The 13,220-nt window shown below is 40.0% G+C and overlaps 1 protein-coding gene across 1 annotated transcript; it reads right to left on the reverse strand.

The window, feature by feature from the left end:
- Nucleotides 1-128: 128 nt before the first annotated feature.
- On the reverse strand, nucleotides 129-10,827 carry tmem121b (transmembrane protein 121B). The gene has a single exon (XM_022219770.2). It carries the CDS (start codon nucleotides 10,776-10,778, stop codon nucleotides 9,612-9,614), a length of 1,167 nt encoding a protein of 388 aa, XP_022075462.2. The 5' UTR covers nucleotides 10,779-10,827; the 3' UTR covers nucleotides 129-9,611.
- Between the last annotated feature and the right edge of the window lie 2,393 nt (nucleotides 10,828-13,220).

A 13,220-nucleotide genomic window follows, 5' to 3' on the forward strand; every position in this document is an offset into this window, starting at 1 on the left:
AGATTTACTGCTGAATCCTAACGCAACATTTTTCTGTCAGGATTACACTTTCATAAAAACTAAACAGTAGGTCTAATGATACCTGTTTTGTTATAAAAGAATCCGTGATAAATAATTACGTTTCACACTTTGTAACTTTCTCTGATTTATTTTAGGTTTCAACCACATAATACTCTGTTACATCTACAGTACATGAATTACATTGTATCAGTTTAGATATACACCACAAAGATTTACAGTACAAGTCCTATCTGTAAACAACAGCTACGTCCTGTAAACAAGTTCAAACAAAAGGGAAGCCTGTATATTATAAGATAGGACAGGAGACTGTTTAAATTGCACATTGTGTTTTTCATTGCACAAAGGTTTAAGCAAGAAAAAGCATTTGCATCTGCGTAGCATGATTGGCCCTTTGAATGTCCATGTCATTGAAGCCTTTGGTAGCTTTAGTATAGTTACACAACGCGGTTTTTCATACAGGTTGAAGGCCTCCTATTCTTAACTTTAATGCAAATATGTGCTCCTGCTTGTGATTAAACTGTGTGGTAATCTTCCTTCATCTAAATACAGATTGTTAGAGAGCCTTTCCAGCAGCATTGTATACATATACAAAGGTCTAATAGATTACTGGCACAAGGAAATAATACAAAATAGTATAAAATATAACCATTTAACTACTTTGGCAAGATATAATAAGCAATAAACAAACACTGTTAAGCTACCAGTGCAATATGGAAAGAAAGCAATGAGAACCACTAAACATGTCTTTCTGGTTCTGCAGTCCTCCACAGAGAGGTCATCAGGGTCAACCTCAAAGCCACGGGATGTCTGCAGAGTTCATCAAAACTTTGAAATAATAAAAGGTCCAAGATTTTATCAAAAGATAGTCTTTGTTGTAAAGATATCTCTGCTGAGATCATGTGACATAAATACGAAACATTCGGTGGACATAATAGGAGACACATCAGTGACTGCCGACCTCCATTAGAAGAGCTGATCTTTGAAGGGAGAGTGATTGACAGCCTCCTCTCCCATTTGTCTGTTTACTCTGGAACAGATTCAGCCAATTGGATTAGCACAGTTCTCTGTCTTTGTAGAACTCAAGTGATTTAAGCATTTCCTCATGTTTAATGCATAGGAATAATTGAAAAGTTTCTTCAACAAGTTTGAAGACAACTACCCACATTAAGCTGTAAATACATTGTGTTCTTAAAGCTCTTTATATACAATTTTGCTCTCAATTTAAAATACAAGACGCATGGCCTGACACCAGGATAAACTACACCGCTTCAGTAATAGCACCGCTGGGATTGAGTAAAACTTTACATGACTTAGTTTAAAGCCACACTTGGTTTCCACATCAGACCCTTTTTACTTCCAAGCATCACTGCTTTCAATTCATTTCAATACAGCATGAGAATCACAAGAAGAAATTTGTTTCTGAAGCGTAATTATTCATTACTTCAAAAGTTTGGGGACACCCAGACAACTTCATGTTTTCCATGAAAACTCACACTTTTATCCATGTGCTAACATAACTGCACAAGGGTTTTCTAACCATCAATGAGCCTTTCAGCACCATTAGCTAACACAATGTAGCATTGGAACACAGGAATGATGGTTGCTGGAAATGTTCCTCTGTACCCCTATGGAGATATTCGGTTAAAAATCAGACGTTTGCTGCTAGAAAATTCATTTAGCACATTAACAATGTCTACACTGGATTTATCATTCATTTGATGTTACTTCTTTCAAAAATAAGAACATTTCTAAGAGAGCCCAAACTTGTGAATGCTAGTGTGTTTCTTTCTAATTGTTTGGGTCTGTCTGCGTTACGATGGCCATGGACATATGGTGTGCATTCCAGACTTTTCAAATCAATCTACTCTTAATTATGCATTACTAAAAAAGTGTAACTCAACACTGACAAAAAAAAATAGACGTGATGATTTAGCAGGTCTGAAATCAGCAAGTTTACTTTCAAAGCTGTATTTAGTGAACTAGACACCACTGCTGCCTGGAAAGTGACCAACGCGTGAGTCCACTAAATTATTTGTTATGTGGAGAACAAAGAGATAAGGTTTTGACAAAAATGTTTTGTTAACTTTGTGGTATTTTTCTCCTCCTTTCACTCTTGACCCCTCAGCAGTTCAGCAAGCAAGGCACAAATCACCATAACCTCTGACCTGCAGACATGAATCACTCGCTGAAGAGCAAACAAAGCTGGGACAGCATTTGTTTGATAACCTCACTGTGATTACTCACTGGACTATGATTTCATTCATCTCCAAAACAATGGGCACTGAAATGAGTTCAGATCTGCATGTAGATCTGCTCTTTAGTCACATATACTGATTGAATATACTTTAAATAGTAAATAATGTGCAGACCCAGTGAGAGGGGGTTTGCTATCACCTCTGTTAATCCCAGCAGCACCCCAGGGCTGAACTATGAACCGAGTTCACATAGCTGGGCTTTCTTTGTGGAAGTCGGCTTGACAAAAACTAAAGCCTCATTCAGAGAAAATGGGTATCACGAATGTGGTTATCAACTGTCTTTGTTCAGTCACGTTTTCTGCTTCAAACTCTGTGTGCATTAACTCAAAAGAAGGAGTTTAACGTATCATGAGAACCTTCTTCCACACAAAATGAAACAATTGTGTTTCGCTGCTTCAATCAGAGGTTGTTTTAAAGGAATGAAGAATATACAAATGTATGACTGTAAAGCTGCTGCTGCAAATGATGCAAGACAGGAATGCTATTAGAAAACTGTTAAACATGCCTAACATGTATTTTACTGATCAATGCAGTTGATTATTGATAACTGACACATGCATAGTGAAATTTTTCAGCTTTAGACTTTATATGTTTAAACATGATGTTGTATTGAAGTGTATTTAGGTCTGGCACAGTCCCATAATGCAGGATATCACTTTATTTTGAGGCCAAATCAAAGGAAACCTAATGTTACTGATTAAATCTTCTCTGTAATAAATACCAGTAGAATGATCAGTTTTCTAATCTGTGTTCTGCAGCACCAGCAGTGGGAGCTGACTTGACAGGAAATCAGAACAAAACAGAAACATATTTATACAATTTCTGCATCCCTAACTATTTAGTTAGGGATGCAGAAATCACATAAATATAAATATAAATGTTTTTATACGAAGAAGAGGAAAACGAGATCGACGTTACAAGAGATGAGGCCGAGTAAACTTTGTACACATGCACCGTTTTTACAGTGTTATCAGTTCAGCACTGTGTCATACCAAATCTGAAGTTCTCTGTTCTGTTTTTTTTTAGTTCTCACAATGCCAGTATCATTTATATTTTGTAGAATTTTACATCACTTCCTCTGGATGTGCATTAGCTGTGCAGCTACTGCTAATGAATTAGCTCTTTAGGGCTAACATAGCATAGGTTTTTGCATTTCTGGAAAGCCAGTAAGACTAATTATTAGCTTTAGTTCTGGTTGCTATATGTTTGAGCCTTGAGAAGACCACGTTAGCGGTTTCCAGACGTTTCCAAGCTTTATGCTAAGCTAAGCTAATCATTTCCTGACTCAGCCTCCATATCTAATATGATACTGACATAATCTTACTCATTGCACTTTGGGAAAGAAAGCGAATAAAGCAGCAAAACATCATGTTGTTTCTTCGATGTTTTACCCTGCCGAATGCAGCCTGGATATTAAAAAAATCACATCCCTAACCTTAACTCTATCCTATCTTTTGATATGTCCATGTTGAGTTCCCATGGCAGCATGATACTTACAGTGTGTGATACTGTAACTACACAGCTTCATTCAGTGATATCAGTAAAGTACAGCTTAACAGATCTGCAGATCAAACAGTTTCCCTCAGCTGAGAATCTGGATCACTCATGAAGAATCATTAGGAAATGCTTTGTTTAACGGGAGACGCTTCTTCCAGCTGATTTACATCAGAAATTCTGAGCAAAACTTGCTCCAGACCAGGTTAGCTCCACAGCATCACTTACCATGGGGACCTAGCTAGATAAAAGACAGCCACCTTCATGACACAGAAAACTCCACTACTCACCCTCTAATCTCGCTTTGTAGTGCAGTCCTATGGTTCACTTCAGCTCATCAGTATGGAAGCTTTTACACCCACTCTGCAGTGGACTTTCACTACAAGTAGTTGGATAATTTGTGTCACCTTTTATTTGTTTAAATGGTCTATGGATCATTTTTGTGCAACACTTATAAAATGGCTGTCTTGGGTTGTTCTCTCTGTCAGGCTTAATTTAGCAGTAAAGCTGGAAGAGACTACTAACCTGGCTCAGAGCTTAAACCTGACAGCTTTGTCATGAAGACACACCTCTGGAGACACCACATGCAGTCACTGCACCAAGGATCAGACTTCCACAACGACCCTGATGAGATCTGCTGACCTGAAACACCTGCTGGCTGCACCATATTTATCAGTTCATCCAACAATCCTCGTGACAATTACAAATATTTAATTACGTTTTCAAACTAAACTTGTAGTAAACATTTGGATTGATTTAGAACCAGTATGGATTGTTGGCAGTGTGGGTTGTCATAATCACACACTTCGCACAATGAAATGACATGCCAAGGACACGTCAGGAAAACAGACACAAAGCTGACTGTGTTTCAGTAAACAGCACACCCCGTCCTACTGTGGCAACAATGCTCTCATGACTGGAGGTAAAGCTGCATTTCCAAATGTACCTGAGCCAACCATATCATGGTTACAGTCCCTTTTTTTAAGTCTGCTCAAACTATTTATAGCACAAAACAAGAGAGGATGTTGTATAATATGGAAGCCCATTTCCACCAGGTAGTCTGACAGATTACAGTTAAGAATGAAAACAGAAACTGTCATGAGTAAAACAGACCTTTTAGTAGTCCAGTGCTGCTCTGTATGCCTGTCTCATGCCGTATCTACTCTCAGATAAACGCCTCGTTGGATAAGAGTGTCTGATAAATAAAGTTGTAAATCTACGGTTGTTGGAGGTATGTCTGTGCTCGAAATCTGAAGAGTTTGTTCACTAGCAAACGCTGTCTAAATAAAACAACACTTTAAATGTCTCTGTGTGAAGGTACTTTTTTTCTCATGAGAAATCAAACAGAAGGCAGTGTTCTGTGCTGTGGACTACCACTCAGCACTGTACGATGCATTTTAAAGTCAGAGCACATTGAAGGAGGGAGCCCAGATATTACAACACTGACATCCTCCAAATATGTAAGCAAACAACACCTCTGTTCCACCTCTCTATTGTGTGTTCTTCTACCCCACAATGCTTTGAGAGGCACTTATTTACCAGAGAAAACACACTGGGTAGAGCTTTGCATTCATGGGTCTTCATTTCACTGAAACCAGGCTAGAAAATAAAGTTAAAAGGCCGTGTTGAGCTAAAACAGAGGAATTTGTCTTTGTGGGTTCCTCACTATGACAACACATTTGATCCACTGGTAATTTGAAAATGCTGATTAGTGGAGGCTCAGCTGGAATACGTATGTCAATCTGTGACTCTGACTTTGATTAAGAAAAGACTCATGACCTCATGAAAACATTTTCGCAAGTCTCAGTTGTTCTAATGTTTAACTGATTTCATGGGGGAAATGAGATTCCATATATTATGAAGTATGAAGAAAGTAACACAAATATAGTTCCCGACTTCACAGGTGTGTTGAAAATGACACAAACCTTTCAGTCTACTGAGATTTTCTGTATAGTGGGCATAAGCTTTTAGAAAATAAAACATACTGAAGCCCTATGATGAAATGAATGAGTGTTATATTTATGTATTCATTTATTTTCTGACAAACTGAGTTAAGCCAGTTTGTTATCCAGAGAACTATGGGCCTTGAAATGACAGATGTCACAGTGAGTACAGCATTAGAAGGGTCATTCCAGAACTGGAGGACATTTTACATCCCACCTATCAAATTTAAAATAATCCATGTACAAAACACTGTTGTTGTGTAAATGTTCTTGTCCTGAGACCAAATCTAAAAAAAAAAAAAAAAACTAGAAGAAAAGAATGCTTGAAAATATTTTTCAAAATACCAAATAATTCTGGTGTTTCTCCAAAAATTCCATTTTTCTCTTGTCCCACCCCCTGATGACCAAACTGAACCTCAAATAATACAGTTAAAATGCAATTTAAAACTCTTTTTTGGTATTATTTTTTCATTGGTGTCTTGTAATTCTGGGAACATTTTTCTTAATCAACATAATATTTTAAAATAATAATAATTATTATGCAAGGAACGTGTCCCACAACAGTCCTGTTAGCATAATCTTTTTATCTGGTAGAAGAAGAAGAAAACAGTGAATCACGTGGAATTAACATCATCAAACAGTTTTCCTAAAGAATGGGTAGAGCAACGCTATGTCTTCTCTTCTATTTTTCATCTTTTCATCCCCTTGTCAGCCTTGATTGAATGTCTTACTCTACCTCATATTATCAGGATCAGACTCATTCTTTGGACTGTTTTCCATCAGTCAGTTTGTCCTCTTGGTCAGCAGTAACAGCTAGCTAAATATCTAGCTTCTACTGCTGAGAAAAAGATCACATTAGCATGGATTAGCAACCCCGTTACTGTGATTAGAGTAGGGTTAGCAAACAACTAATAAAACATGGAATAGAAATGGTACCATTGATGTGTAAGCTGAGCCAATCAAGCCTCTGATAGTTTATTACCTATTATTGATGAATATGAAGCAGAAAACTGTAACAGAGAAGGTTTATTTTCCAAAAATTGTGCAGGCCAAATGTCCTCCACTTCTGGAATAACCTATTTTCACATTGTGCGTCTGATTGCATGAGGGTCTGCTGGGGTTCCTGTGACATACATTTTGTCCTCTCTCCAAGGCTGTGAGCGTCCACATGGACTCCTGTGTGGACATCTGTGTACAGCCCAAAAGTTGTGTTGTGCAGGTGACTCCATTACATGGGTCAATAATGTGCATGCTCCGCAGTCGTGTATATGTGTGGAATATGTAGATATGACCTATTGCACAGGTATGGAACAGAGTTCTCCAAGTGGCCTAACATGGAATAGAAAAGTAGAATAACAACAAGTGTGTCTGTCGTGTCCATGTGTGCATCTGCAAGGGAGAATAAACAAGGCTTGAGAAGTAGCCGGTGATCTTTAAGGACTCAATCCAAAAAGTGACATAAGTTGGAGAACAGTAGCACAGCCAGGGATACCAACAGAAAGAGCTGCTGGACAGGGATCCATTTGAAAAGGATTAGTAAACCTGTTTATCACGGCACTGTTGGGTCTTTAAGCGTTGCATTAACTTACACATGTCTATTCTACTGTCAGTACCAGACACAGCTTTTAGAACCAGCACAGACCAGGAGACAACACGGTCATCAATAGAAAACACTAATGTACATAGCTGAAGCAGAACCCAGCTGTTCAGAGCAAACCAAAGGACTCTTCAAATTGCACTTTGCCACTTAAATCTACACATTGTCCAGCTGCTGTCTCTCTGTATTCCATTAAAATACTGCAGTGAAACTCACAGGCTGACCGACATGCCTCAGGAAGGTTCAGTGCATCAGAGTTTGTACGGTTGTAGGCTATTGCAGGTGTTGGGTCTGACTGTAGCACCTGTAGACCAGTCTGTAGAGGGAACATTGTAAGGCTGGTACAGATGACACCAGACATGTTCAAAAACTGGAAAATCCACTGGCATATAGAATGCAATTTACCCCAAAAGTCAGAATTCCAAGTGGAAACTCAGGAAATTTAGTCAGCTCCAAGCTTTTAGAGGTTCAGTTAGATGTCATTGTAACACAGCGACATATTCTAACCCCGCTGCTCTGAAGACGGTTTCAGCCTGTAAAATGACTCAATGAATAGTTTTTCTGGCATCACATCATGTTAGATTATCCATAAATGCAATGTGGTTATTGACTAACACAGCTGGTCACACCTAGTGGATAACCGCAAACTCTCAAAAGCCCTGAAACACATCTAGCATACATCAGCATTACTTTGTGGTAATTAGATTCATTCCCAGGTTATTTGGCAATATGCACCACTAAATGACAAGGGCCCCTAATGCATTTCTTGACCCTTTCTTACTGACTGGCACAATGTGGGTACACTGTTGGACGACAACTACCTGCTCAAAAGGGGCCCAAAGTGAGTTCTGCCTCATAGCTCCATATCAGCTTACTTTTGCCAAATGATGGCAAATGTGTTAGAGAATGGTGTTTTTTTTAAATACCAAAACTGAAAACAAAAACAAAAAGAAAATAAACTTTTGTGAATTAGTGCAGGACTGGCATGAATCACAGCCAGTCCTTGTTGTAACAGGAGTCTTGTGGTTCACAAACACCAAGGGGTCCTGAATGACATAAACAGAACTGTGAAGTTAGTTTGGGTTCCTCTTTATCCTCTTTATCTGTGGTAATGTTTATTATTGCCGCTTTTCTGCGTTTTTTTTCTATTGCTCATGACACTTTGTATTCTTTCAAGGGTTAGTGTACCACACAACAACAAAGAAAAGAGACTCACTCTCTCGTAAGAAACAAACCATCCAGATGTTTTTGGTGGAATTTGTCAAACCTGTAAATACACACACTACTGTTCAAAAGTTTGTTGTAACCCAGACAATTTCATGATTTCCATGTAAACTCCCAATTTTATCCATGTGCTAACATAACTGAACAAGGGTTTTGTAATCATCAATGAGCCTTTCAGCACCATTAGCTAACATAATGTAGCATTAGAACACAGGAGTGATGGTTGCTGGAAATGTTCCTCTGTACCCCTATGGAGATATTCCATTAAAAATCAGCCGTTTCCAGCTAGAATAGTCATTTAGCACATTAACAATGTCTACACTGGATTTATCATTCATTTTATGTTATCTTCACTAAAAAAATGTTTTTCTTTCAAGCATAAGGACATTTGTAAGTGAGCCCAAACTTTTGAACAGCAGTATGTCTGAAAGTTCTGCCTTCAGCCCAATGTAAAGAGGTGAATATCATTCAGTTCATACTTATTTTAAAAGTTCTAAAGCAACATGTCTCACCATGAAGGATTTCCTTATTACTGTGGATATTCCAAAAAGACACAGATATGTTTATAAATAGGAATTTAGAATGAAAAACTGTCTCCAATGTGTTCTGTAGATTGTTCCACTGTTAGTGGAAGGACATGTGCTCTACAAATACATGTGATTCTTTAATGCAGTGAGTCATACACACTGTTTCTAATCAACTTCACAGAACAGTGCTGGGGCCCCAGGGCCTCGGGTTAATCTCGCCCTGTCACTGGATTGAGGTGGAGGCAGAAGTAACTAAGAAAACTGTAGTTTCTTTGTAGAATTTGTTTTCATTTCAGTGTTGACGTGGTTTATGTTCTAATGTAACAGGTTCTCTACCCTGTACTGTTCTGTCCTCCAACCCTATCCTGACCTGTCACTTGATTCTGTTGGCTTCCTTTTCCAAAGCCTCTATCTGGAGCCAGAGTTGGGGCAGTGTTTGGGATTTCCCAGTTTCCAGCTGTGTCTGGAAGGCATCACCACCTCTCCACTTTCCCCCATCCCCAGAGGCAGGGCGGTCTGCCGGGCTCTGCTCCGGGCTCTGCTCCGGCCTCTAGGACTGGGTGACGGCCAGAGTGTTGACGTATCCGTGCGGACACATGTCGTTCTCGGACACGCAGTGGGAGAACTGGGCCGGGTTACTGCTGCCGGCCAACCTGCGGACCCCACGCACCGCCACGCACTGCTCCACCAGCTCCATCAACTTACACGCCAAGAAGAAGATGTTTTTGAACATGAATACCGACACCGACGTCTTGTAGACGTAGACCTGGAAGCACCTGACCACCAGCAGCGGGGCGTTGACCAGCAGGCCGGTGGAGAAGCGGGCCCACAGCCACCGGCAGCGCAGCTCCGACGCCGTCAGCTCGTAGAGCCAGACCACCGGCACGGCCAGGGCCACAAAGTACACCGAGATGACGGTGTACTTCAGGTAGACGGTGGGGATCTCGTTCCTGAGCAGCATCTCCACCAGGGTGAAGCTGTCCAGCAGGTCCAGGCAGGTGCTCATGAAGCAGTTCTGGGAGTGGTGCCGCGTCGAGCCGTTCAGGTCCTCGATGATGGAGTTGATGAGGCAGAAGAGCAACGGAGCGGACAGCAGCATGATGATTTTGAAGCCGGTCACCCCGCACGGGACCTTCAGTGCGATCAGGTCCAGGATGGACGTCTCTAGAATGAGCACCACCTTCGGAGTGCAGGCGATGACATAGATGAGCCAGGCCAGGTAGGCGTAGGTGAACTCCCCCAGGTTGCAGCCGAAGATGGAGCTCTTCTGATGGAAGCCGCAGGCCCGCTCTCTTTTACTCCGCGCGTTCTTCATGAAGAAAATCCCCCAGCCCGAAATCACCACCAGGTCCGTGGCTATCCACGAGCACCAGTACAGGTCAGTGAAGATGATGAGGTAGAAATCCAGGATGCCGCCCTGAAATATGAGGAGGAGGAAGCAGAGCGCCTTGTACATCAGGCTCCTCTTGGATTTGTGCGCCAGCAGGGGAGCGGTCTGCATGAACTCCCCCGATGTCATGATGCAGGATGAGGAGACCAGGGGCTGGATGCTGCCGCTCTCCTCCGGGACGATGCTGCCGCTGCTGGTCTGAGTGTCCCTCCTCCTGCTCAGCTGGCCGGGCTCAGAGGGAGAGGAGACAGGGGAGTCTGGGCAGGAGCTCGCTTCTGATCGGAGATAATCGGCCTTCGGAATGTCTTTCCCAGTTTCAGCGATCATTGTATTTGTCCTGTCGCCTCCCTTTCTCTCCTTTTTCTTCTTCCTGATGTTTTTAAAGGTGCAGACAAAGAGCCGAGCCCAAACAAAGGCATGGACTCTGATGGAATGGACCTGCTGCTGCTTCATCTGATCCTTTGAACACTTCATTTGACTTGTTTATTCTTTTTCCACTATTGAGTATAAATATTCTAAAAAAGGACATATTTAAGTATGGTAGGATAACTCAGTCAGAAATGAGGTGGTGAGGTCGTTTTCCTGCGATATCTTTTTAATAAAAGTTTTTTTTAATCATTTCATCTTAACAGCTATTCCTCAAAAAACATGTTTTTGATATCATTCCATATAAATTTTTAATTTTCCTTTTTTGGTATTTATAATACCAAACTCTTTATCACTGATAATATCATACAAGAGGTGATGGAGAGCAGCAACAGATGGAAGAAAAGAGTGGACAAATGTCAGCTAAATCAATGCTGCCATTCTTCTACTGCTGTTCTATTTTTTCTTTTTCAGTCATCAAAATGTTGAAAATCTGTTATAAAGTGAGAAATAAACAGATTTTAAACATGAAATCGCTTTTGTGTGAACAAAAATATAATACTAGCAATAATAAAAATGATTATCCTGAACCAAAATGACAAAAATGGCAGAAAAACACACTGATTGTTAAACGGGTCATTTTGACCCACTTGTGGAAGAGTGCAGGTCCAGTCACTGGAGCATCTAACAGTACAAACCAGGGGAACCATCAACGATCTGAACTTGGACAGCCTGAATGTTGTCATCTTGTGTGGTCTTTGATGATTCATCAACATCATCTATAAATGTACATTTCTTCTAGATCAGGGGTGTCAAACATAAGGCCTGTGGGCTAAAACTGGCCACCAGAGGGTCCAGTGTGACCAACAAGACTTCGCAAAGTGAAAAATTTACAGAGAAGACATTAACTGCTGATTGTAATTTCTAGACCTTGACAGGCTGTTTTGATCAAAATGTAAAACACAGATTTGTTCAGTTCCAGGTAACTGTGACTGAATGTTCTGTGCTTTTTAGACACTGATCTGGACGCTGTAATGCGTAAACGATCAAGTGAATCATTTTTCTCAGGAATTTTCAGATGGTTTGTAATGTTTTGCTGCTGCATCTGTTCTTTCGTTCTATACTGCCACTTGCACATTTTTTTTGTAAAGATTTCTATTTTACATCATTTACTCCACTACTTATTTTCTTATTTATGTTGCATGTTTAAAAGAGAGAAAATCATCCCTAATATCATCATACACTGTGTATAATGACAATAAAGCTTTCGTATCTTAAAACGATTTATTTCATTAAACGTGAACATTTCCAGAATGTGAATGTTTGCACTAAAACAAAGGAAGCATTTGGAGGTGTGTTTATTTATAGGTCAGGATTTTACAGGTGTGGTCCACTTGAGATCAAATTGGGCTAAAATGAGTTTGACACCCCTGATCTAGACTAGTAAGTTCTTTTTCTCATTCTACCTTACATATAATGTCTGATAGCCAGCCCAGCAATGGATTCTTAAACTCTACAATCTAAAGCTCTGAACATAAAGGGAATGAATGCAGAAAGAGGAAACAAGAAGCAGCAGATTCAGATTGAAGGTGTACTGCTGCATGCTGCTGTGTGACTGAAATATATTGGAGCACAATACATCATTCATGGAATCATTCAAGTTATGTCTTGCTGCGTTACAAGAAGTGTAATCACTGGCAATATTTCAAGTAATTCTAATAATGATCTCAGCTACTGGTGTCCCCTTATCAGTGCATTCATTCTGCTAGGAATGTTTGCTTTCAGTTGACACCAACAGACGAAAAACCACAGTTAGTTTCATTGTTTTACATTTAAGCGTAATTTAAACAATCCAAATGAACCGCTTTTTTAACTTAATAATTCCTTAATTAACAAACTGTTTCTTTTGGGTGAGTTATTCTGAAGGAGCAGGCAGAACTGTTCAATTTCAATTAGAAATCAAAACTTCATTTGTCCCGTGGGAAGTAATTTAAGGTTATTGCCTCTAAAGTAATATTTTATTGACTACTGTCTGAGGAATGGCTTCTAGCTCTGTACAGTCAACAATAACCTCACATTACAGAGTACAGCTACAATCATTGCTATTTTATGTAGCAGACGCTTTTATCCAAAGTGACATACAGGTACTGTTCAAAAATTTGGGGTCACTCAGACAATTTTTTTTTTCAATGACAATTCACACTTTTATCCATGTGCTAACATAACTGCACAAGAGGAGATACAATGCTTACACTCTGTCCTGTCGGCCAAAGCTGAATTTCACATTGAGCATCATTCAGTTTCTTAAACTACTGTATTGCTAAGTCTGTGAAAGCAGAAGTTATGCGATTGCAGAGTTGCTGCACTTTTAAGCTCACATCTTGAAATGTCATGATTTTTACT

This window comes from Acanthochromis polyacanthus, chromosome 1 (assembly GCF_021347895.1).
Source record: "Acanthochromis polyacanthus isolate Apoly-LR-REF ecotype Palm Island chromosome 1, KAUST_Apoly_ChrSc, whole genome shotgun sequence".
NCBI classification, from domain to species: Eukaryota; Metazoa; Chordata; class Actinopteri; family Pomacentridae; genus Acanthochromis; species Acanthochromis polyacanthus.